Source organism: Anas platyrhynchos, chromosome Z (genome assembly GCF_047663525.1).
Source record: "Anas platyrhynchos isolate ZD024472 breed Pekin duck chromosome Z, IASCAAS_PekinDuck_T2T, whole genome shotgun sequence".
NCBI lineage: Eukaryota > Metazoa > Chordata > Aves > Anseriformes > Anatidae > Anas > Anas platyrhynchos.
Window position 1 is genome coordinate 50,486,882 of NC_092621.1, and position 22,562 is coordinate 50,509,443.

Here is a 22,562-nt window from a genome sequence, read left to right on the forward strand (position 1 = left end):
TGTATTCGAGAGGCTTTAGTAACTGACCACTTCTTTTCTGACACTAGGATGTCCATAAATGGAGAACCATATGAAGGTTGTTTCCTCCCATCTCAGACATTACCTTAGTCCCACATTGTCCTCTGTATTCTTCCTAGTCCACAAACAGCCAGTTCTTAAGAATAAGAACTTGGAAAACTTTTTTTTTCATGGAACTTGGCTTACCTCACTCCAAGCCCAGAAACTTTGCCTCAAGGGAAATGTAAGTGTGCCATTGGTATATGTTGTATGCTGGTTAGAGTATGTTCCCATTCTATATACTTGTTTTATTTACCAGTTTTTAGATGTTGAGTATCCCATTTCCACTGGATGTATTAGGTCTTGTCGCACATGGACTTTTTCTCATAATTTGGAATTGCTGAAGCACAATTAGGTCCTAAAAGATACACCACCTCATACTTTGTCCACCAAAGAAAACAGGGAGGATCACAGGCATTTATGGTCACATTAAAATTTTTTTGTTTGTTAGTCAAACTGCTTCTTAAATTAGATAATGAACATTTGTGGGGTACAACTGGCTTCTGTTTGTTCAATAGACAAGTAGTGTTTTGGTCAGTTACCACATTTCAATTCATTATGGCAGTAGTAGTGGTAGCAATAGCACATATTGAAAACCAAGAAAAAAAATCTTATTTTGTGTCTGAGAAATCTGTGCAAGTCAGTGAAATGGGCTACAAATGTGAGAAGAAGTAGCTTAATATTATAGCTGTTTCATTTATCTGTTCAGGTGAATTTAGGAAAATTTACAGGGAGGTTTTCCCTCACCTAAGTATGAACTTGCTTGATTTTTAAAAACAGTAAACAATATATAGTCCAGGAAAGTACTTCCATAGATACACTAATGTATTCTCTTATCTGTTTCTTCCTGGGAACCTATATAGCACCTTTTAACTTATGCTAGATGTTCACTTCCAGCAAAAGCTGGAATACAAAATGTAAGAGTCATTTCTGTCCTGCTTGCATGAGAACTCTATTTCAGGAGTAATAACAAAAAGCATGGCTGAATTTTTACAACTAGTTTAATCTATATCAGTGCTGGTCTAAACTGGGAAAAATGATAAGATAATTAAATACTAGAGCTGTATTTTAATATAGAATATTTATTTTCTAAGAAAATCTGAAAGTGGATACCACATAAAATATTTTAATTACACGCATATCAGATAATTAACAAATATTGAACTGACACCTATATGTAGTACCTGTGAAGTATTTTGTTGGTGCGCATTCTGTATTTTATTAATTTCTTTGACATCTAATATTTTCTGCTTTCTAAAAGCAGAATCAATATCATGATCTAAAGCAGTAAAACATTCAAATAAATTAAGATACTGATGGCTTAGACAAAAATAATTTTAATCAACAAGATGTGTAAAATAAAAATTTCTATGTGCAGCCATTGGAAGCAACATGAACAGATTCAATGCAGCTTAAATGATGCAAATAACTTGTGGGTCGGTATTATGAAGGAGCAAACTATCACAGAAAGACTAACTTGATCATTTTATGGTTTTAGAACAAACATTGTGTATAGATTTTTCTTGAAATTATTGCAGTAGTATGTTTAAAATTTGCTTTCTATATTGTAGAACATTTTTATTTTTATACTTTACAAACATATTTCACCAGAAGCCACATTTTTGTATATCTCTCTTGTCAAAGGAACATAGGAACATGAAGGTTCATGCAAGAAATACAAAGGTTCAGATATAATTTCTGGATTAAATCCTTCATCCACCAAATGCATTTTCTGATGCTTGAAAGTTGGTGTAATTTGCATAGCATCCTAAAAAAAAAAAGAAAGAATTCAAGTAAAGTGCAATATTTCATTTCAGCCTGTATCAATGAAAAAGTGATGCAATTACCGATTAAAATGGATCAAAGAATTTTTCTATAGAATGGCTTCATTTAGAAGGAGTGATGTGGTTAACAGATGCAGTATAATCTGAATCTAAATACTCCTTTTATTTTGTATTCAACTTTCTATGAAAGCAACATTCAAGCTCTGCTTCAAAATAAGCATTTTTTAACTTTCATTAGGGCAGCTGATCACAAAATCTGTAGTTTATGAAACACGTGTTGGTGGTCTGCAGAGAGCTAACTGATTTTATGGTACTGGTTCTCCTCTGATGTCCAGACGCTACACTTCATTTAAGAAATTAAATACAAATATGTTAAATGCCTTCCTGTGTTATTGTTATGTGTAAACAGTTGCTGTAAAAAAGTTACACAATTGCCAATTCATGAACAAGTTGGTTGCACACAATAGTTAGCGTATGAGAGCAGAAGTGGTATATAAAATAATCTCTCTTCAAAAGTATGAGACACCTGATCTCAAGCATTGTTATTGTACATCATTTTCAATGTAGCCTAAATTTTCTTTTACTCCTCATGTTGAAATAATAGGCAACTTTTCAGTTTATATTTACTTTTATTCTCTTGATTTAGAATATAACTGATTTCCATGTCCCCCTGCTATTCCATATCCATAATTCTCAGATCATTTTGTCTTTGGCTTCTGAGCTAAGACTGCTAATATGTTTGCAAGTTCATTCATTTTTTTTGGCAGCACTTATGACAGGAACCACACTTAGACCACCAAGTCATTTCACACAAGAACTGAATAGCTGCCACATGGCAGTAATATTCAATCATTATCAATTGAGCTTGCTTCAAATTGAATAGACAACAGGATTTTGTTTCCAGTAATTATTAAAAAGTTTCAATGATTAATATTAAAAGTTTGATAAAGACAGGTTAAATATTAACTTAAATATTTTAAATATACATTATGAACACAGATTTTTGAGATTTTCTTTTGAAGTTATCCTCTGATGTTATTTTAATAAAGTCAGATTTTTTTTCACACAGGAAGACAGTTTGGGGAAAAACAACAACAAAACCTGACCAAAAATGTAGTACTGAAATTAATCCCTGGATGCTGTCAGAAACCTCTTCCTAATGTTTTTTTGTTTTTGTTTTTGTTTTTTTTTTTTTTTTTTTTTTTAATACAAAATTAAAATAAACAACAGTTGGCTGAAAAAAGGACTACCTCAGAGCCTTAGAACATCCTGCTTCATTGTCCCTGTACTGCATTTCTTTTATAGTCCTCTCCTTTTCTTTTACGGTCAAGTCAAAGAAGTTGAGAAGAACAACTTCCATTTTCACAAAATCAAATTTTGTGAAAAATTCATGAAAATTTTGTGAAAAACTCTTTTTCACAAAATCAATTGACCATGTTTGCAAGCTGCATTATATAGAGCCTACTAATGAACAGGTGAAAAGATTTCAAGATTATATGAAGTCCATTTTTGAGTAAGAATTTCATGTTTGTGTTTGCAATTCTCGATTAGGATGAACTCTTCAAAAAAAAAAATTTTTTTTTCCAGAAGACTTCATTTTCTGACCATCTGCAATCAGAAAATGTTCACTTTTTTAGCTTTTATCATATCCTCCACTAGAATGTTTTTTTTTCCTTTTTTACCGTAACATGTTTTTGATTATTTAGATTTTATTATGAAATTGGCTTTATTTCCTTTAATAAAGTTTTGCAGATATTGAAATATTCATAGTACCAGTAGTGTATATCTTTTTACTAGTGGTGTCAGGGATGATTTTGGTAGTAAGATCCCTTCAGTTAGCTAAACAAAGCTTTAGTCAAAGAATGCATAAAATGCAAACAGGTTTAAATGGTTCCACACATGTAGACACTAGAGTTCCTCGTAGGTATTCTGTGTTTAACAGAACTATAAAGACATGTCTGTTCCAAAAATTTTTCCCAGAGGAGAGCATTGGTGCTCTGAGGCAACACAGATACTACACTTACTGCCTTACAGTCTACACTTACTGCCTTTGAAGTTGTGTTTACTATTACAGTAACTTCCATTGGTGAAAAAATAGCTTTCCTCAAACTTTTAAACTCTTTTCATTATAATTCTTTCTAAATGTATACATTCTTCACCTCCTCTTCCTATCCAGACTCACTCCATTGCAATTCCATCCTGTTCTCAATCCAATTTATGCCTTTCAGAAAATCCATCTATATTGATGGAGAGACAAAACTGTTAATGTGCTTCTCAACATACCATAACAGCAGAAAACTTTCTGCTATAAACTTTGTGATGTGATGCAGGGCCCCTACCTGCTTTTTGTAGTTCATGCTCTCTCCTGTTGCAGAAGTATGTATTGTGGGGAGAACATAAGGGCTGCACTTTTAAATTGCACTTGTAAGTGAATTTTATTCCAGCTCTGCTTTTATACCACAAAACATATGGGTGAGTTCTAGTTCTCTGATTTTGAGATCTTCACTGTAAAGTATTTATCTTGCTGTCAGTTGTGAAGTCGTAGATGTTTCTTTGCTGCTGCTGTGTCAGTAACAGTGGGTAATAATCACTTCAAGAACAAATACTAGGAAAAAAGTTTTGAATGGATCATGCCATCCGAAAATGTATTATGAAAATATGTAGACACATATTTTCTGTATATGAAAATATGTAGACACATATTGTCTACAGACAACAGCCATGTGTGTCTTCTTTGTCTTCCATTAGCTAGAAGAACACACTAACTGAAGAGTTTTGAAGTAAAATCCAACTTTGCCAAGTTATGAACTACATCTAAGATTTGTAAGTACAAATGGATCTTTCAAGCAACATATACTTTTAATTCATCAAATATTTGCTTCATTTGGCTTAATGTTTTCTGAATGTCAGACCTTTTGTGTTTCATTTCTTGAAACTGTTTGTAAATCACTTTCTACTTTCCATGACTGTAGAGAACAATTTTTATGTAAGACCAAAGATAAATACAAGTAGGAAATGGCTGTCTTACCATGATTCTCACAAAGCGTGGGCGGGCATAACTTGGAAGAAAGTCCACAAGATGCTTATAAAGTCTTTCTCCATCAAAGGCTTGGTTGGGTTTAAGCACAACAGCTGCCATCCCTATTCTTCCTTCACAGTCTAAAGTAAAAATAAATAAATATTATGACAAATATGACTATGTGTGAGTCTTGTATGACTTTTGTGGGGATTTAGTACTGATGTGAAAAAGATCTTGATACTTTGAAATATCTGCCCTAATCTCTCAGACATCATTCTGTATAAGTTACAAGATATTTTATTGTGTAAGACTAACTGTTACTTTCAGAGTTTCACTCAAATAAAAAATGTCACCGATCTATTATTTATTGGTTAAGTCTGTATGGCTGGGAGCTGGGTGCTAGGTTTTCTTCCTATCTCGCTCATTTTTAATTTTGGTAACATAGATGCCTGACAAATTGAGTACCACTAGTTCAATAAAAAGATGAAAGAAGTTCCAAAAAGACTAGTGCAAAAAGTAGAAATGTATGAGACTATGTTTGTTTTTTATATCAAATATAGTGGTTACAGAACTATATGGTGATGACTATATGGACAGATTAGAGACAAATAACAGAAATAGCTCTTAATGAACTGCAAAGAGCAAATCATGTCCCATGTGAAAACAGAAACACAAGCCTGTTAACAAGTACGTGACAAATATAGTTACTGCTTTCTCTTAATTCAAACAAAATAATAATTCAAAATGGAGAAAACATTTAAATTAGAAGAAATGAGCTGTCAAGGTCAAATCTGACCAGAATGAAATACTGTCTTTGTGATTTGGCCAAGGCATTGGATGTATAAGTATGGATGTTCCCTCTTCTTGAAAATTAATTGGCAGTTGCTCAATTAACAAGTTTTTTAAAGTCTCTTTTGGTCATTTGTGAAACTCACGTTGATTCAGAAATATGAAAGACTTTGTTAATACCGAAACTCAGAATAAATGCTTAAGCTCTTGAGGTTTTGATTTGACAGTGTATGCTAGTCACTGTCCTGAGACAGCAGTAGTCTTTCAGGAATCCTTGTCACCTTGTGTCATCTATAGCTTGTCCACTGTAGATTAAAAAGAAATATACTTTCTAAGTTACATTACAATTTTATTTGTGTCCAGCTGAATAATGCCATCTCTCATAAATCAGAATGCTGGCATTTGGTAGCAACCTGCTGAACAACCATTCAGATTATGGCCTGTTTTCTGTTTACTTTTCATACATCCTCTTTTTCTTTGAATCCATTGAGTTTCCTGTCTCTTAATGTTAAATAGCAGCTGGTATCCTGATTGCTTCTTCTTTACGTGCATAGTGCAGTTTCTTTTACCATTATACTTTGTTTGTCTTCTTCCAAAGGAAGCACAGAACAGCTATTCAACACCACAAGAAAGTTTGCCTTCTTTAAACTGTTCATTCTTATGGTGCATATTCTAAGCTTTTCTATGTCATCTTGTCACTTAGTTACCCACAGATTTTCCACATGGTATTGCACATCTTATGAAGAACCATAAGCCATTGGGAATTTTCCATTTATGAAAAAAATACGAACCTTCTTCTTACAGGATAGTGACAAGTGTTTTCAGATATTATCTTTTAATATGCTCCGTGTTTTAGCATTTTTCAGATGAAAGGATGTAGTCTAAGAGAAGTCGTAGTTTGTGGTTTATAATTTTGTAATTGTTACATCTATATTAAATAATCTCAAAGTTTCTGCTATTCACTACAAACTTTCAGCCTGTCATTTTACTAAATACAGCATTTTACTTTTACTCAAATTTCAAAGCACTATAGGGATGCTTGAATTGTTGAGTTGATATGACTGATTTCCTTACATATAAGTTTGCATTCTGTTGTATGCAAAGAAAGGACTGAGTATAAAATTACTATTTTCATTTTGTTATTCTCAAATTAGAAGTAGTGTCTTACTTTTAACGTTTACACCGTAAACATTAGCTTCTTGAATGAAGTCCATCATAGTGATAATTTCAGCAACTTCTACAGTGGCAACATTTTCTCCTTTCCACCTGTTGAAAATATTTTTAAAATAAGATAGATTTTAGCTAACAAGATTTTTCTATACATGGCTATATGTGATGGAGCCCTACTTTTGTTGTTGACTTTTGTTATTCTTGGCTGAAGAATGCAGACAGATAAAACCTTTTCTGATTTAGAGCCTTCTCTTCTGAAACCTCAACCTTAGAAGAAAAGGAAGTGCCATTTGGCTCAAATTTTAAAAATTCTACAGATTGGGTGTGATCTTTGGTGAATTTTGGATGAGATACTTAAGGTTTTCGTTAAAACAAAATTCATTAGGTTAAAGTGTGATCTGTGTCATCTGGTTCTGCATATATGAGATTTCTTTCAAGCTCACTGGATTTACTGTTAACTCTATACCATACCTGAAAGTGTCTCCCACTCGGTCAGTGAAATAGAGGAAGCCATTGTCATCCATCACTAGGAGATCTCCTGTATTAAAATATACATCTCCTTTCACAAACACGTTACGTAGGAGTTTCTTCTCAGAGGCCTCATTGTTTCCAACATATCCAGAAAATGGGGCTTCCCGAGTAACTTGAGTAACCAGAAGACCAGGTTCACCTGCAGGCCATGAAAGGGTGACAGAAAAAAACATATTAACTGTGGGCTATTTAGAGCATAAAGTGTTGTATTAAAAATCTTTTTGAAAGCCACACCTGCTCTACTCATTTTTACATTTCCGTAACTATTTCCCAAACAGCAGAAATAGGTGAGTGGAAAAAGGTACATAATATGGGTTCCTTCTGTGCAAATCTAGCTCTTAGGAAGAGCTTTGTGGTGTACAGTGCCCAAGGAAAGGAAAACTATTCTGTCACTTGAAAATAATGCTGGTAGTCAAACAGTACTGATGTGGGCAAAAGACAGTGCTTGACTTTCTTGTGCTTTATATTTTTCCAGTGGATATGGTTGCTAGAGCTCTCTGCAGTGTGCTGTTGTGGAAAGCACACATCATAAACCATGGTGGGACATTTGATGGTGTGCCTAGGCATGACAGAATTCTTAAAGTCTCCAACATTTCCCTACTGGGCAACAATCCTTGCTGCTGTGTAAGTCCCATTTATACCAAGGGCAAAGATCACATTGCTTTACTGGGATTAGCTTGGAATATCCTTTTTAATGCATTTTTATTGTTCTATATCTATGATGGGTACTGGCTTACTTCCCAGTCTGCTTCTCTGTTTAAAACACATTTCCAGCTTCTATAGATTTTTATTGTTTTTCCTTCAACAGATTTATGGAGATGCTTTCTAACAAATAGTTTTCCTCAGAGCTGTATAGCTGCTTCATAGCCTCATATTTAGTTCTCAATATTGGCTTGAATGCTAGATGTCAAAAGTGAAATGAAAGCAAAAGCTCATGACAATTCAAAAGAAGAACTTAAATCATTGCAAATAGAGTGCATAATGTGTAACAACAGAAAAAGAAAACACACACACACAAAAACTAAAAATGTTGAATTGGAAAAAAAGTTGCCCCAGGCACTTTTGCAAGATTATTCCATACTCCAGTTTGGGAATTTACTGACGTTACTGTCTCACTTGACATCAAGGAGGCTTCAGAGTTACCTATAACATTCATGGAACAGTTTTTCTAGTTGTGTAGTGAAACTGGTACAATTTATTAATTCCTCTAGGAAACCAAGACTTTTTGGCCAGTTTTTAATGTAACTATCCTAAGGGCATAAGCAGTTTTAAAGGGGAAAAAATTAAAAAAAAAAAAAAAAAAAAAAAAAAGAGAAGAGAAGAAAAGAGAAGAGAAGATTAAAGAAAGATCTGAAAAGAAGTGAAAAAAAAAGTAAAATAAAATAAAATAAAATAAAAAACAAACATTATCTATGGGTCCCTATTTGGATCTGCTTATAATACATTTTTCCCTGTTTTGTTTTCAAGTTCAAAGTATAGATCAAGAATCTTTTGCACAAAGAGCAGAGAATTAATCCCTGGCCCCAAAAACCACCATCTAAATTGAGTTATCTGATAATTAATATATAATTAATTCTCCTTACCTATTTGTGCTTTCTTACACCTTCCATGCTTGTCCTTCATAAGTTCTTCTTTTGAGATATCATATTTCAACAACTCAAAAGAGTGTAGGAACTAAATATAACAATAACAATAACAATCAATAATAATAATAAATTTTAAACATATACATGCTTAAAAGCCTCACTGTCTTACTTTATTATTGGTCAGATAAAAATGTAATTAAACAGATAAAAATTAACGGATAGTACTCAATTACATTTGAGAGATTCGGAGCAGCGTGAAATACACTGAAATATACTGACAGTATTCTGACAAGCTGTTATCAGAAAGTGTTAATATCATGGCAAGAAATATTTAGAATACAGATGAGATGTTTGTCTACTTTGATGATAAAAATCCATTATTTTAGAGTATAGTCTGATTCAAAAAATTTGTATAAATTAAAATAACATAGTGCTTTTGATCAGATTGTTGATTTTGCTTCAAACCTACGATCAACTGTAAGTAAGAACTTAACATTACTGAAATGAAAATAAAGAAGATTCTTTGACAAAAAATCCAAATTAAATTTACAGGCATCTCAAAAATTATTTCAGCCAGATCAAAGTGGAAACTTACAGGTCTACGGTTTGATTTAGACTTTCCTGCTTTTGTCCCCTGTCCACACAGTTAAGATTGCTAAAAGATCAAAAGCATTGCAGAGATAGTATTATGGTCATGGGAAGACATTGTCAGCATCTCAGATTAAAAGCAGAAATCATTTGGAAATCATTAATTTCTTTTTGATGTTAAGTGATCTGAATCTTTAGTATCATTTGAACAGTATTTTATTGTAGTATAATATTCATGATTCACAAAAAGTCTGAACAAGTAAGAAAAGCATTTGAGACTGCCATGGTATTTTTATGAGGGAAAGATGCGTATTTCCAGTCAGAGTTTCAACAGTAGTCATGTATATAAATTTATATTTCAGGTAGTTTGATATTTTTATTTTCTAGTTGTTAAACTTTTATTTGTTTGTTTATTTTTTGTTTGTTTGTTTGCTTACTTGCTTAACTTCAGAGAAGAAAGTGTGATGCTGCTTTTAATGACTGAAAAAGCAGTCATTAAATTTGTGTGGGTTTGCTCTAGAACATACATCTCCTGATTTATACCAAATCAAAACTAATTTCTTACTCATTACTAAATATGTGTGGTCTTTGGGGATGACAAACTCCAGTGAACGTTGCTTTTAATCATTCCTATGGACATGTACTTCTATATAGTCTGTTTTGTTTTGCTTTTTTTAATTCTGGGGGAAAAATTGGCAGCTTTGATGGACTTTTTTTTTTTTTGTGTGTATTTATTACAGGGTTACAATACATGCACAGAGAACAGAATCAAGTAAGGGAGTAAAAATAAGATTTCCATTTTCATAAATCAAACTTTGATCTGTAGTAAGCAGTTTCTTCCCTCTTCCTTGTACATTCTTCTGCCTTTGACCTGCTCTTTTTTTTTATTTTTTTTCGTGGCTTACTAATTGGTTGATTGGTTGACTTGTGTACATTTACCTTACCTTTGAGAAGATGCCAGCACGTCCCACAGCTCCTATCTTATTTGTGTAGTTAAAGAAACCAACATTTCCTTCTGTGGATCCATAGAATTCAAATATTTTAATTGGGCCAAACCTCATCAGGAATTCTTTCCAGACAGCAGGTCTTATACCATTTCCTAGAGCAATGCGTACTTTGTGAACTCTGTCCCCTTCTTTCTGTGAACAGCAAAAAAGAACATTCTGCAGCTGAGAAAAGGGACTTTAAATATTTCTAGAGATCTAAAATTTTCTATAGAAGATGAAAAATACCACTTTGACTAAAAGACTTCAAAGAAAGATATTAGTTTTGTAAAAATAAAACAGAAAAACATCAGAATTAGTTTGCCTAAGGTTGAAGGACTCTCATAAGGCAAGAACTTTAATTTCATAGTTTGCCTTTGTTTTTTTCACTTAGAAATACAGTTCTTGTGTGACTGAGCACTGGAACATGGTGCCCAAACAGCTTGTGGAGATTCCCTCCCTGGAAATCTGAAAAAGTCATCTGGACATCATACTGGACAACCTTACAAGGTTTCCCTACTTGAACAGGGGGTTTTGACCAGGTGACCTCCAGAAGTCCCTTCCAACCTCATCTATTCTGTGCTTCTGTGAAAGTCAGTAACTGAAGTGCATACTACAAAGTTTAAAAGATTCATTTTATCTTGAAAAAAAGTATTATTATTTTTTAAATATGCTCAATATCATATTGGATCACATGGAAATTCTTTTTTGAAACAACTGCATAGGTAACATACTGTCTTAGAAAAAAACTATTACACATTATGGTTGATTCTACACATGAAAGGCTCAACATAAGACAGCAGTGTGTACTTGCAGCCCAGAAGACTAATTCTATCCTGGGCTGCATCAAAAGTGGCGTGACCAACAGGTCAAGGTAGGTGACTACCCCACTGTTCTCTGTTAGTGAGGCCCCACTTGGAGTACTGCATCTAGGTTTGGGGCACCCAGCATAAGAAAGATGTAGACCTGTTAGAGTGAGTCCAGAGGAGGGCCACAAAGATGATCAGAGGACTAAATCATCTTTCCTGTGAAGACAGACTGAGAGAGCTGGGAATGTACAGCCTGGAGAAGAGAAGGCTCCAAGGAAACTTCATTGTGGCCTTTCAGTACTTAAAGGGGGCTAATAAAAATGATGGAGAAGGACTCTTTACTTGGCTACATAATGATAGGACGAGGGGGAATGGTCTTAAACTAAAAGAGGATAGATTTAGATTAGACATTAAGAGGAAACTCTTTGTGAAGGTAGTGAGGAACTGGAACAGGTTGCCCACAGCAGTTGTGGATGTCCAATCCCTGGAGGTATTCAAGGCCAGGCTGAGTGAGGTCTTGGCCAGCCTGATCTAATGGGTGCTATCACTACCTATGGCTGGGGGGTTGGAGTTAGATGACCTTCAAGGTCCCTTCCAACCCAAGCCATTCTATGAATCTATTGTATTACTTGGTATTAAATTTAACAAGTCTGTCATGTTACCTAAGGAACATGGAAAAGTAGCATCATGACTTAAATCTCCTTAACTGACCTCATATAATGTGCAGTTTTAATCTTAAGATCAAATTCAGAAAAGATGGTAATCAAACTTGGAGTCAAAAGTAATTCTTAACGTGTCATGGTTACATGTCAGTTATGTCATTATTGTGCAATATTCAGATGTTTCCTGCATTGGGCCAGACTGTTCAGCTATCTATGTATGAACCTGTAGTCAAGTATCTGCCTATGAAAAAGTCCTCACTTTTTGTGGATGTATAGGTAGGATTGAATGATTAATCTACTGCCATGACTGGACAGCAACAAAAAGTAAAAAGACCAAATTATTTCAGGTTGAAAACAATGGTTTCCTCAAGCCAAATAATTATTATTTTTTTTTTTTTTTTCAATTTTTGGTGTGATTTGAAACTTATAAAATTGTAATAATAAAATTGATTTCTAAATAACAGAGTTGATTTCAAAATGGAAAGTTTTGAAAAAGTTTAGTCTAACTAACTAGAATTATGATGAAATATTTTAAATGACTCTAAGTGTTTTAATGTTTTCACCTAATATTGAGATAAAATTGTTTTGTGAACTCTGGGTTAACTGATGATTTAATTTGATCCAGCACTGCACGTCTGATAGACAAATAATATGTATTTTGTCATGATATGATCACCAGTAGTGCAGACTAGACTCCACTTGTTAAGACAGGAGTGGAAACTTCCCTACTTCTGTTTAAGTAGCTCTGCTTTCTTTTGTCATTGTGAAGGTAAACCTGAAAGGACAGCATGGCACGTGATGTGATCAAACTCTGTTATGAACAAGTTGGTGGGCTGGTTGGTAGAATTACTTTATATCTAACATTGTATCTTCTTTAACACTTCATCTTCAGAGGAAAATAATGCTGTTTTGTTATTATTGTTTGGTTATCTGTTTTTTTGTTTGTTTGTTTGTATGTATGTGCTTTTTTTTTTTTTTTTTTTTTTTGGTTTGGTTTGGTTTGGCTTTCACACATCTGGTTTGTCTGATTCTAAGACTTGAAGTAAATTTTAGCATGTTCAGAGATTATAAGGCTAAGAGGAACTATTATGGTGGTTTCATCTTCACTTTATTTCAAATTTTAAAATATATTTGAAATTTTATAGTTCTTTTTAAAAACAGTCCTTGGCACATAGTCCATTTTGTTTGTTGACTGGTATGGGGTACCATGTTTAAAATGTGTTTTTTATCATAGGTACATGGATGCTGGATCAGCTGGTTGCTGATATTCCAGTCAGAGCTGGGTTCTAGTTGCAGGGTCCATTAGGTAGCCCTAATCCTGGGCAACACCAAGACTGCTTTGGTCTGGCATGCCACAGCACAGAGTTTAGGTGAAACATATCTGCTTTACTTATTGGCTTAAGCAGATTTCTTTCACTGTGGAAGAATCTGTGTGATACACAATAGTTTATAGGTAGTACACATTGGTAAGATAACCAATCTTAACAGGTCTCTGTATCTACTCTGATGCATTTCTGTTGATATCCTGAACTTCCTTAACAGCTGGACCACCGTTCAGTTTTTCCCTCTTTTTACCAGTTGTGAGTTAAACATAAATATCCTCTCTGTTACATTCTTGTTATTGAGCCAAGTGAAGGAAGTTCTTCCTGCCTTTTCATGCAGGAGAGACCTTTGCACAACTAGTTTTGTCTAGTTAATTATTCTTTTGTTGTTTGATCCATGGACTACTGACATAATGTTTGTACAGGCTTGAGGTCTGGCCAGCAGCTTTTCTAGCTTGTTCCCTCCGATGCTTTTTTGTCTTTGACCTCTCTCCTACATCCAGACCACACAATAATAATTTTCTGTTCAAATCAGCACATGAATTCTCTCAGATGTTGCTTCATTGCTAGCTCTTGTGCCAATCTCTGGGCAATGAAGTTGGAGAGCATTTTTTAACTTTGTGCTTGTACGTGATGTTTTCTGTAGTAGGTAGGAATCTTTGTCACCAGCCTTCAGTAACTTCGTAACTCCCAAGTATAAAATTAAGAAAATCTTAGTCACTTTTCACCATCACCTACAAACAAGCATTGCAACGTAATAAATATTTTCAGGCTTACATGCTTGCTTTTCTGCTGCTGCTCTGCTCAGTGACATGGTACTTTTGTCCTAAGTCTAATCATGATTTAGCTCCATGCCATTCAGACTATTGTTGCAGGGGCAAGCAAGATTTTGCACCACACTAATAACCATATGCCTTTTACAAGGATGATTCTATAATCATATTCAGAGCTATGGAGCAAAAGGTGCATTTGGAGCAACTCACCAGGAAAAAATAAATAAATAAATAAAGTCATCACATCCAAAGCCATGCAAAAAAAGAGTTATCAGCTGAATTATTATACTGGGTAGAGTAGCCTTCTCTTAATAAGTAATTAGTTTGGAACAAAGCAGTGCAACTGGTTAATGATTTGATCTGGTTCACACTCTTTTGATCACCAAGTCTGATAAAGCATCTCCTGCTTATACCTCTACTTACTGACCTGCCACTTGCCTATCACTCAGATGAAAAATCAACAAACTTGGGTTTACAGAAGAATTAATGCTAGTTTGTAGGAATAACTGTCCCATCCTGCCAGACATAACTCCATAACTCCACATGCATAACCTGCATAACTCCAGTAAATGTGCTTATACATACTTCAGTGCTATTGTAGAGCTACAAGCAACACAAGATCCAAAATTTGAATCCAATTTCAAACATTAAGAATATTATACCATTGAGAAATGAACAAATCTATAACACTTAGAAAATCCAGATTTACTTGTAAAGGAGAATTTACCCTGGGCTGGTTACAAAGGTAGCGACAGAGCTCCCCAATGTACAAAAACATTGTCACATTGTATTTTCTACAGTCATTCCAAAACTGGCTTGCAGAAAATTTCTTCTTCAAAACACAAGTTGCACCTAGATGATGAAAAAAGATAATAAATTTCAAAATAACTATTAAAATCATTATCATTACTACGGTTACAGATAAGTTTCATTTTCTTAATGACAAATTAATCTATTTAAATAAATTGTAAGCTATTTCCAGTAAGTTCTTTCTTTAAATGTGACTAGTACTATGGAGCCTTGCTTCTTGTATTTCTCAGTAATATCTAAAAACCCTACAGTATAAGAAGCAGTAGAAGAGAACGTTTCAGTCATCTCCAGTTATTAGGAATAGGCCCAAGCCTAACCATTTTGTTTATATCAAGATGGTTACTGGTGTAAGCCTGGAAAGAGAGAGCTTGCGATGGGAGAGAAGGTAGCTTGCAGTCTTCTGTATTTGTGTGGGCAGGGAAATTATCTTAGAGACTTCATTATTTTTGTCTTGCTCCCCTTTTGTGTTTCATGTCAACTCATCACCCTCAATTTATTTCTGCAGCTCTAAAGTTGCTTAATGCTTTCCATTTCAAAAAATATCCCTTCCTAGAGTTCTCACGTCTCCCAGCCTGTTCCTTTTCCGTAGTTTTTCTTTCTAAGTGTTGTCAGCTAGGAATTTCCAATTTCCCTGTCTCTGTCCTTTCCAAAATGTGTTTCTGCCTGAGTCCTATTTGTCCAACATAAAGTTTCCCAGTGCCTTTCAAGTAACAAATCCCTTCTAGTCCACTTGTTCTTAGCTCCCCAATTCCTCCTTGACTGAGGTACCCCATCTCTTGCAAGACATGAAGCTCTCAGAGCTCTTCAGCCTCACTCATCTCAAAGCCTGCCTTGTTATTCAAAACACAGACCCATCAGAGTCCCAGTCTGAATGGCCCATCTAAGAAAGCTGTTATTCTACTTTTTCTCCCCAAGACAAATCAAAGCCTCAAACCTTTTCATACATTACTTCTCCCACCCCCTTCATGTTTCTGTTAGGCAGCAGATGTCTGTTATCTGTTGCTGCAACCCAGCACACTTGCCCATGCTGTTCCTGAAGAAGTAAAGCACTGAAATGGCTTTAAAACAGCTCAGATGTATAATTACCATAGCAATAAATAAATAAATAAATTCATAAATAAAATAAAAAATAATAAATAAATAAAATTTTAAAAAATGGGCAACACTCTGAGGACAAGAAAGGAGGCCACATCCGAAAAAAAATTGGTTGTTAGCCCTGTACATAAAACTCCAAGAAGTCCATTATCATAATCAAAAATGGAGATTCAGACTTTTAGGGCTTTTTGTGTTAGGATACAATGTAATTTCAGGTTAAACTTAAAAAACACATGGAGTCATTTCAGCAACATACACAATTCAAGTCATGCTATGTTGTATCTATGTAACAGATGGTGTCTGCTCCAGGCTTCAAAACTACAAATAGATATTTTTTTCCCACTGAGGAAGGTGATAAAAATGAGAAGGTAACAAAAGTCTATTGGCACACATAATGTTGGAGTTACTCACCAAATGGAGTTATTCACCAAATGATAAGATGTTACAGCATTCTTAAGTTAATGAAACTTCACTTGAAAGTCAATATTACCTAATTCAATGCATCCACCAATGCCAAGAAGAGAAGCACTGATGTGGTACAAAGGAAGAGTGAGATACATAATATCCTGAGAAGTTGCTCCACACTGAATAAATGCTAAGCAGGCAGATAGGGCTCTTAGATGAGTGATGATAGCAGCTTTTGGGAAACCTGCCAAAGTAAGAAAAGCAAATAATTATATAGTGCTTGCATTAATAATTTTGCTGCAAACATAAGATTATGTTTGTAATATACTGGGAGAGTTGTTTTTTCTTCTTAGTCTTTGTCTGTCCTGTCTTTCAGTTTTCACCTCATATCTCCTTAGCCTCTCAGCTTCTCTAAGACTATTTGATCCTGTTCTCTTCTTGACCTGGGGAGGAAAGTCCATACCTGTCACAGACCAGTGGAGACTGTGTACACAGTGTTCCCTCAACACCAAGAAAGAAATAAAAAGGTTCTGAAGAGGCCTTGTGCCTTGTGTCCTCAGCTTCTATTTGCAGTAAGAGTAACTTTTATTATGAACTTCTTTGTCTTGACTAGAGGAAGCATTCTTCTTTCCTTTCTAGTGATGGAAAGTGAAACTTCACTACTCAGATCAGTCACAGAGGAAAAGTTTTCTCCCAAAGCCTAAGCACTTGTGCTGGCTGTTCTTTCTAGTCTGGACTTGTGAATTTTTGTTACTATGAACTGACAGCAGCTGTTAGAGACTGACTTTACTGCCCTTACTTTTAAGAAATAAAGTTCAGGCATGGAACATCTATGTGAAAATTCACTAACTGGAATTATGGCATTGTTATGGCAAAGTAAAAATGGACTAAACAAATTTATTTTTAACTAAACAGATTCACTTTTAACTAAACAGATTCCTCCATAGCTTGACTGCAAAAATTCAAGTTCTGTCTTTTTGTGTGCCTGTCTTTCTGCTAAGTTTATACCAAATAAAGTTTTGGAGCTGCAATTTTACGTTGTTGTACACATTCTCACCTGTACTTCCCGATGTGAAGATATACATGGCTGTGCATTTTCCATTATTGGCAGCTCTAAGGTGAGACGAAACAGGGTGATCAGGGACTTTGTCTAGCTTGTCCAGTATAGTGCCAACACAAGGGAAAGGAGAACTGGTGCTCATTAGCCAGACAGTAATATTGTTTTCCAAGAGATGAAAAATAAACTCAGTCTCTATTGATCCCAAACAATCTGTCAAGTTAAAAACAAACAAACAAACAAACAAAAACCACTGTTACTAAAATAATTGCAAGTACATCCCTGATTGTCTTCACTGTAATTATCTACTCAGCCACCACATCAGTCACAGGACAACTCAACCTATCAGGCAGGGGAAAAAATGATCATGGTGTTTAATTAAAACTAATAATATAAAAACAATGAAGATACTTATACTTAATTTCTCTATACTTCTGATGTGGCTTTAGTTGTAATGGAAAAAAAATAACTGATCTTTATAGCATTAAAATAACAGGATTTAATTTAGTCAGTATGCCACAACATTTGCACATCTTAAAGCTTTTAAAGCATAATATATGCTTTATATGTAATATATAAGGCCCTCACAGGTTCACATATGTGAATTACAGAAGTATTGCCAACTTGTATTCAAGCTGGGAAAAGAGGAGCGGAAATGTTAAATAAACTGCCCGGGATTACATAATATGCCAGTTAGAGGGCCAAAATTAAATTTATGCTAAATTGTTTGCTTTAAGCAATGGAACCTCTGGACCACTACTGGGCCACTTCTTTGAAGCAGTTCTAAAATGACAATACATTTGTATATATGGATTTTAATTATAAAGAAAAGGTGAGCCTTCCTGTAGTCAGTATAGTTGTATCTATGTAAGCTAATAAAGAGAAATAGAAAGGAAATGCTGCTGAAGTATATCTCCCTGCTGTTCACTTGTTCATGAGTAACTGTTCATGCTGTTACATTGTCCAGTACTTGGAGTTTCAGTTTTAAGCCTTTTATTATACTAATTAATTCCAAATATGTTGGTGTTTATACATTTGAAATTCAAACAGGCCTTTCTCTTTCCCCTCCTTTTTAGCCAAAATATATGTATATATATACACGAGTTCTTATGGAGGTGAGCAGAGGGGCAGGCGCTGAACTCTGCTCTCTGAGGACAGGAACAGGACCCGAGGGAACAGCATGGAGCTGGGGCAGGGGAGGGTCAGGCTGGGTATTAGGGAAAGGTTCTTCACCAAGAAGGTGGTTGGACACTGGGACAGGCTCCCCAGGGAAGTGGCCACACCAAGTCTGATGGAGTTCAGGAAGCATTTGGACAGTGCTCTCAGACCTATTGCGTGTCTTTGGATGGTCCTCTCTATAGCCAGGAGAAGGGACTGCAGTTCCTTCCAAATTATTGTATTCTATGATTCTGCTTCTATATCGTTCTGTATATGAAGTGCTTTCAGCTTTGAACTGTTCTGATTATCTATTTCTGATAGCCAAACACAGTAGAAAGTAGTAAACCAAATACAATGCAAGACTTACCTTCTCCTATCACCACTGCTTTTGCTGCACATGTATTACAACAGTGCAGGAGAGATCTGGAGCGGACATTGAAGTTGAGGAAAGCCACCACACAGCCCAGTTTTGCCAGTCCAAACCACACATGAATGAAGTCAGGTCCATTACACATCAGCAGGGCCACAGTATCGCCTTTTTTCAAAGCCCCATATTGTAGGAAGACCTGGGCTACCCTGTTACTCCTCCTGTCCACATCCTCATAGGTATGCACATTCCCTTCATAGATGAGGAATGGCTTGTGGGGTATCTTTCCCACTCTGTGTGTGAAAAGATCAATTATGGTGAGAATTCCATTTTTGGCCCGTTTCTTTATCATTGATTTTAACCTCTTCCGCTTCAAGAAGAAGACCAGATCCTCCCAGAAATATGGAAAAAAAATCTTCAGAGAAACAAACAGTGCCAGTATTCCTCCAGCAACTGTTGAAAGCCACATGCATGCCATGCTGGGGTGAAAATAATAGGTTAGGTATGCTAGAGATATAAAATACAATGCATTAATATAACTGATAAGGAGTTTTAGGAAGACAGACACTGCAAGATAATAAACTAATTACAGTCCAATCAAATAATTTGACAACTCTTTAAAATACTGAATTGGAGTTTGATAAAAAAAAGGGGGGGGGGGGGAGGGGGAAGAAAAGGAAAGGAAATTCATTGGAAATACATTCATTGACTACAAGTGTATAAAAGAAGTTAAAGTATGAAATGTATTTGGTATTTTTGTTTGTTTGTTCTTTGTTTTATTATTTGTCAAGGTCCTTTGTCAAACTAAGAGATATATGCTTGACTTTTTCATCTCTGCTTTGCATTCTTTTTTTCCAAGTTTCAAACAACAGAATTTTGCATGCTCTCAGATATTTTCTGTGAAATCTTGGAAAAAGCACCTAAACATTAGCTTGAAATACCCAAATAAGTCCTTCAGCCTTGTACTAATTAATGGGTGATTTGTTATTTCTAGTCCTCATTTATATGACTAAACTCATTTTATATAAAAAAAAAAATACTGTAACAAAAACTCCTTTTTGGCTGTTCTTAGTTTCCAATCAGTCTTCAATCCTCTCTTATAAAAAGGGATAACAAAACAACAGACCTGCCACTACAAGACACAACCACAACTAGACACAGCTACTACATGTGCACAGATAAATGACCACATACAGAGTAGCTCTTACAGGCAGCGGACACACTGCAGAGGGGAAAACAAACAAACAAAGCACCAGCACAGGGAACAGTCAAAGAGCTGGAAAAAAAAAAATAAACAAAAAATCCAGAAATGTTCTAATGGCAGCTTTGTTCCAAACCAAGGGGAACAAGAACAGTTTTGTGTGTAAACTTTGTGTCCTTGTTCTCTAAGATATCTTAGGTATCTGAGATATCTGGTAGAAATACTGTTTTGAACAGTTACTACAAAGTCTCTATTATTATTATTATTATTATTATTATTATTAGACTATTTAAATCAATGCTTTGCAGCAAATTAAATTGGAAATAAATTCAAGAAAATTGGTCACCAAACTCATATTACTTCTTTTTGTGTGTGTGTGTGTTTTAGACTAATAAATTGTAGCAATACAGAGTTTTGTTTACTTACTCTCTCTGCTTTATTCCTGTTTGTTTATTTTAAACTTTTCCACTGCAGTCACAAGGGTTTAAAACACTTCTTTTTTAATGAAAATTGAGATCTTAATTATGTCATAACATATTGAGCTTGAAGGAAAACAGAAAATACTGAGAAAGTAGTCAATGATGTTGAAGAATACAATTAACTGTTTTTCAATATCTAGACAACCACACTGACAATGACAAACAACAAATGGAAAGGTTTCCAAATACAGGGAATCCAATCAATCACTTAGAATACAAATACTCTCTTTTTTCCAAGTAATTGGTCTGCTTTCTCAGTAAAACAACATGTTACCTTGCTAAAAGCAATGCAATCATTAGGCAACAAAAGTTCAGTTTAGAAGCTCATTGGACTGTTTGATTAGTAAGAATAAATTAAGATGTTTATCTGAATGAGGCAAAGGGACAAAAAGCCAACCTCAGAAAAGTGTAATGCAAGCAAATAAAGGAATGAGTCTGATCTGACTTCAGATGCATGCTGTGAGCATTGTTTCATGTAAATAGTAAATAACCTATAAAAGAAATGCAAACACCAGAATTTAGCTAAATTTACAACCACCCAGCATGTGAAGGATCAGTAATGAACAAATATTTTCTTACCACCTCTTTGATTTTATAGTTCTCCACCCGGACACCTCAGGTCTCTCGTTCTTTATTTCTTTAGCCTCTCAGCTCGCTGTCCTGTAGGGAAGTGACCGGCAGGCAAGCAGGGCAGGCAGGGTGGGCAGTACAGCTATGTGTACTGTGGGCAGCCCTCGCTAGCAGTGACCAAGGCTGGCCAGGTGCCCAGTGCCACTGGACTGGGCTCTGCTTCCTGCCCAGCCCCAACCATTGGAAGGCTGCCATCCTGGCCCCCTGGGGGCTTCCAGGGGGGACACTGAGGCAGCCCCATGGTGGCCCAGACAGGCTGCAGGACCTGACTGCTGCAAGTGTCTGAGATGGAGATTGACAGAGAGCAGGGCTGCGGCAGGTGTGCCTGCAGGGGGAAGTACTGCTCTGCCCTGTGGCCAAGTTTCAGGAGGAGCATCCTAGAGTCTGAGAAGATGATAGATCAAAGGACCTGTGCTCTGCACTCTCTGGTGCACAGGTGCCAGCCTAGCACAGCCAACACCAAGACTGATCTCACACCTGTTCAGCACTGGGATGGAAATGGAGAGGGATGGACAGGGAGAAATGGAAGTCAGTCATCTTGGAGCCACAAGATGATCCTTTCCTTGCACCCTCAGCTATCTTTATGTAATAGGTAAGAGGATCTGAAGAAGGTAGACAAGGGACATAATGAAATGGAAAGAGAGGAATCAGTGCATGAGATGCTAAAACTACCTCCCTTGCCAAGGTTAGATCAACAATCTCCTCACATCAAGAATAGCATTAAGACCAGCACTGGGAAGAAAAAAGATATGGTTACAGGGTACTCCCTATTGAGGGGAATGGAGGCTCCCATCTGTAGACCAGAGTCTATTTTCAGAGAAGTGTGCTGCCTCCCCAGGGATCAGGTCATGGATTTCACCAAAGAGCTCAGCACAGCCTTCAGAGCCTTACCCATTTCTTCTGTTTCACATAGGTTAGGTACCAGTGATGTCGCATCAAGAAGTTTGAAGAGATATTAGGGTACTGGGAAAATTGCTGAAGAATTCAGCACCTTAACTATTCTGTGTTTCAGCTGCTCTGGTAGTGTTTTCCTCTATCCTCCCAGTAACAGGGAAGAAACAGGCAATGCCAGGACATCCATGTCTGGCTCCAACGTTGATACCTCTTCCAGAATTCTGGTTGATGTAGCTACATTAGATTCTTTGAGACACAAGATCTGCTGGGGCCTGACAGGAACTACCTGTTTAGATGGGGAAGATGTTTCTTCACCTGTAAAATAGCAGGACTGACTGAGAGGACTTTAAACTAAGATTGCTGGGGAAGGGAATACCACTAGCAGTGCTATAG

The 22,562-nt window shown here is 35.7% G+C and overlaps 1 protein-coding gene across 9 annotated transcripts; it reads right to left on the reverse strand.

Annotated features, from left to right (window-relative positions):
- Window positions 1–1,374: 1,374 nt before the first annotated feature.
- LOC101798994 (long-chain fatty acid transport protein 6) lies at window positions 1,375–21,559 on the reverse strand. 9 transcript variants are annotated; one of them, XM_038171286.2, is made up of 12 exons: window positions 21,225–21,559; window positions 21,043–21,136; window positions 18,966–19,444; window positions 17,441–17,653; window positions 16,469–16,627; window positions 14,783–14,925; window positions 10,469–10,663; window positions 8,934–9,024; window positions 7,291–7,489; window positions 6,818–6,915; window positions 4,870–5,000; window positions 1,375–1,825 (listed from the first exon to the last, which is right to left on the reverse strand). In XM_038171286.2, the coding sequence occupies exons 2-12, from the start codon at window positions 21,099–21,101 to the stop codon at window positions 1,649–1,651; spliced, it is 1,944 nt and encodes a 647-aa protein (XP_038027214.2). In that variant the 5' UTR covers window positions 21,102–21,136; window positions 21,225–21,559; the 3' UTR covers window positions 1,375–1,648. The 9 variants fall into 9 exon arrangements, with proteins under 9 accessions (XP_038027214.2, XP_038027218.2, XP_038027215.2 ...); XM_038171290.2 differs by lacking the exon at window positions 21,043–21,136 and adding an exon at window positions 20,593–20,708 and having other exon boundaries at window positions 21,225–21,558; XM_038171287.2 differs by having other exon boundaries at window positions 14,801–14,925; window positions 21,225–21,558.
- Between the last annotated feature and the right edge of the window lie 1,003 nt (window positions 21,560–22,562).

Coding starts and splice junctions, on each gene's coding strand:
- LOC101798994 (XM_038171286.2), bottom strand. CDS start 21,101: ATGCATCTGAAGTCAGATCAGACTCATTCCTTTATTTGCTTGCATTAC. Junction 10,664..14,782: donor GGGTAAATTCTCCTTTACAA/GTAAATCTGGAT, acceptor TGCTGTTCACAG/AAAGAAGGGGACAGAGTTCA. Junction 7,490..8,933: donor GTGTAAGAAAGCACAAATAG/GTAAGGAGAATT, acceptor CATGGCCTGCAG/GTGAACCTGGTCTTCTGGTT.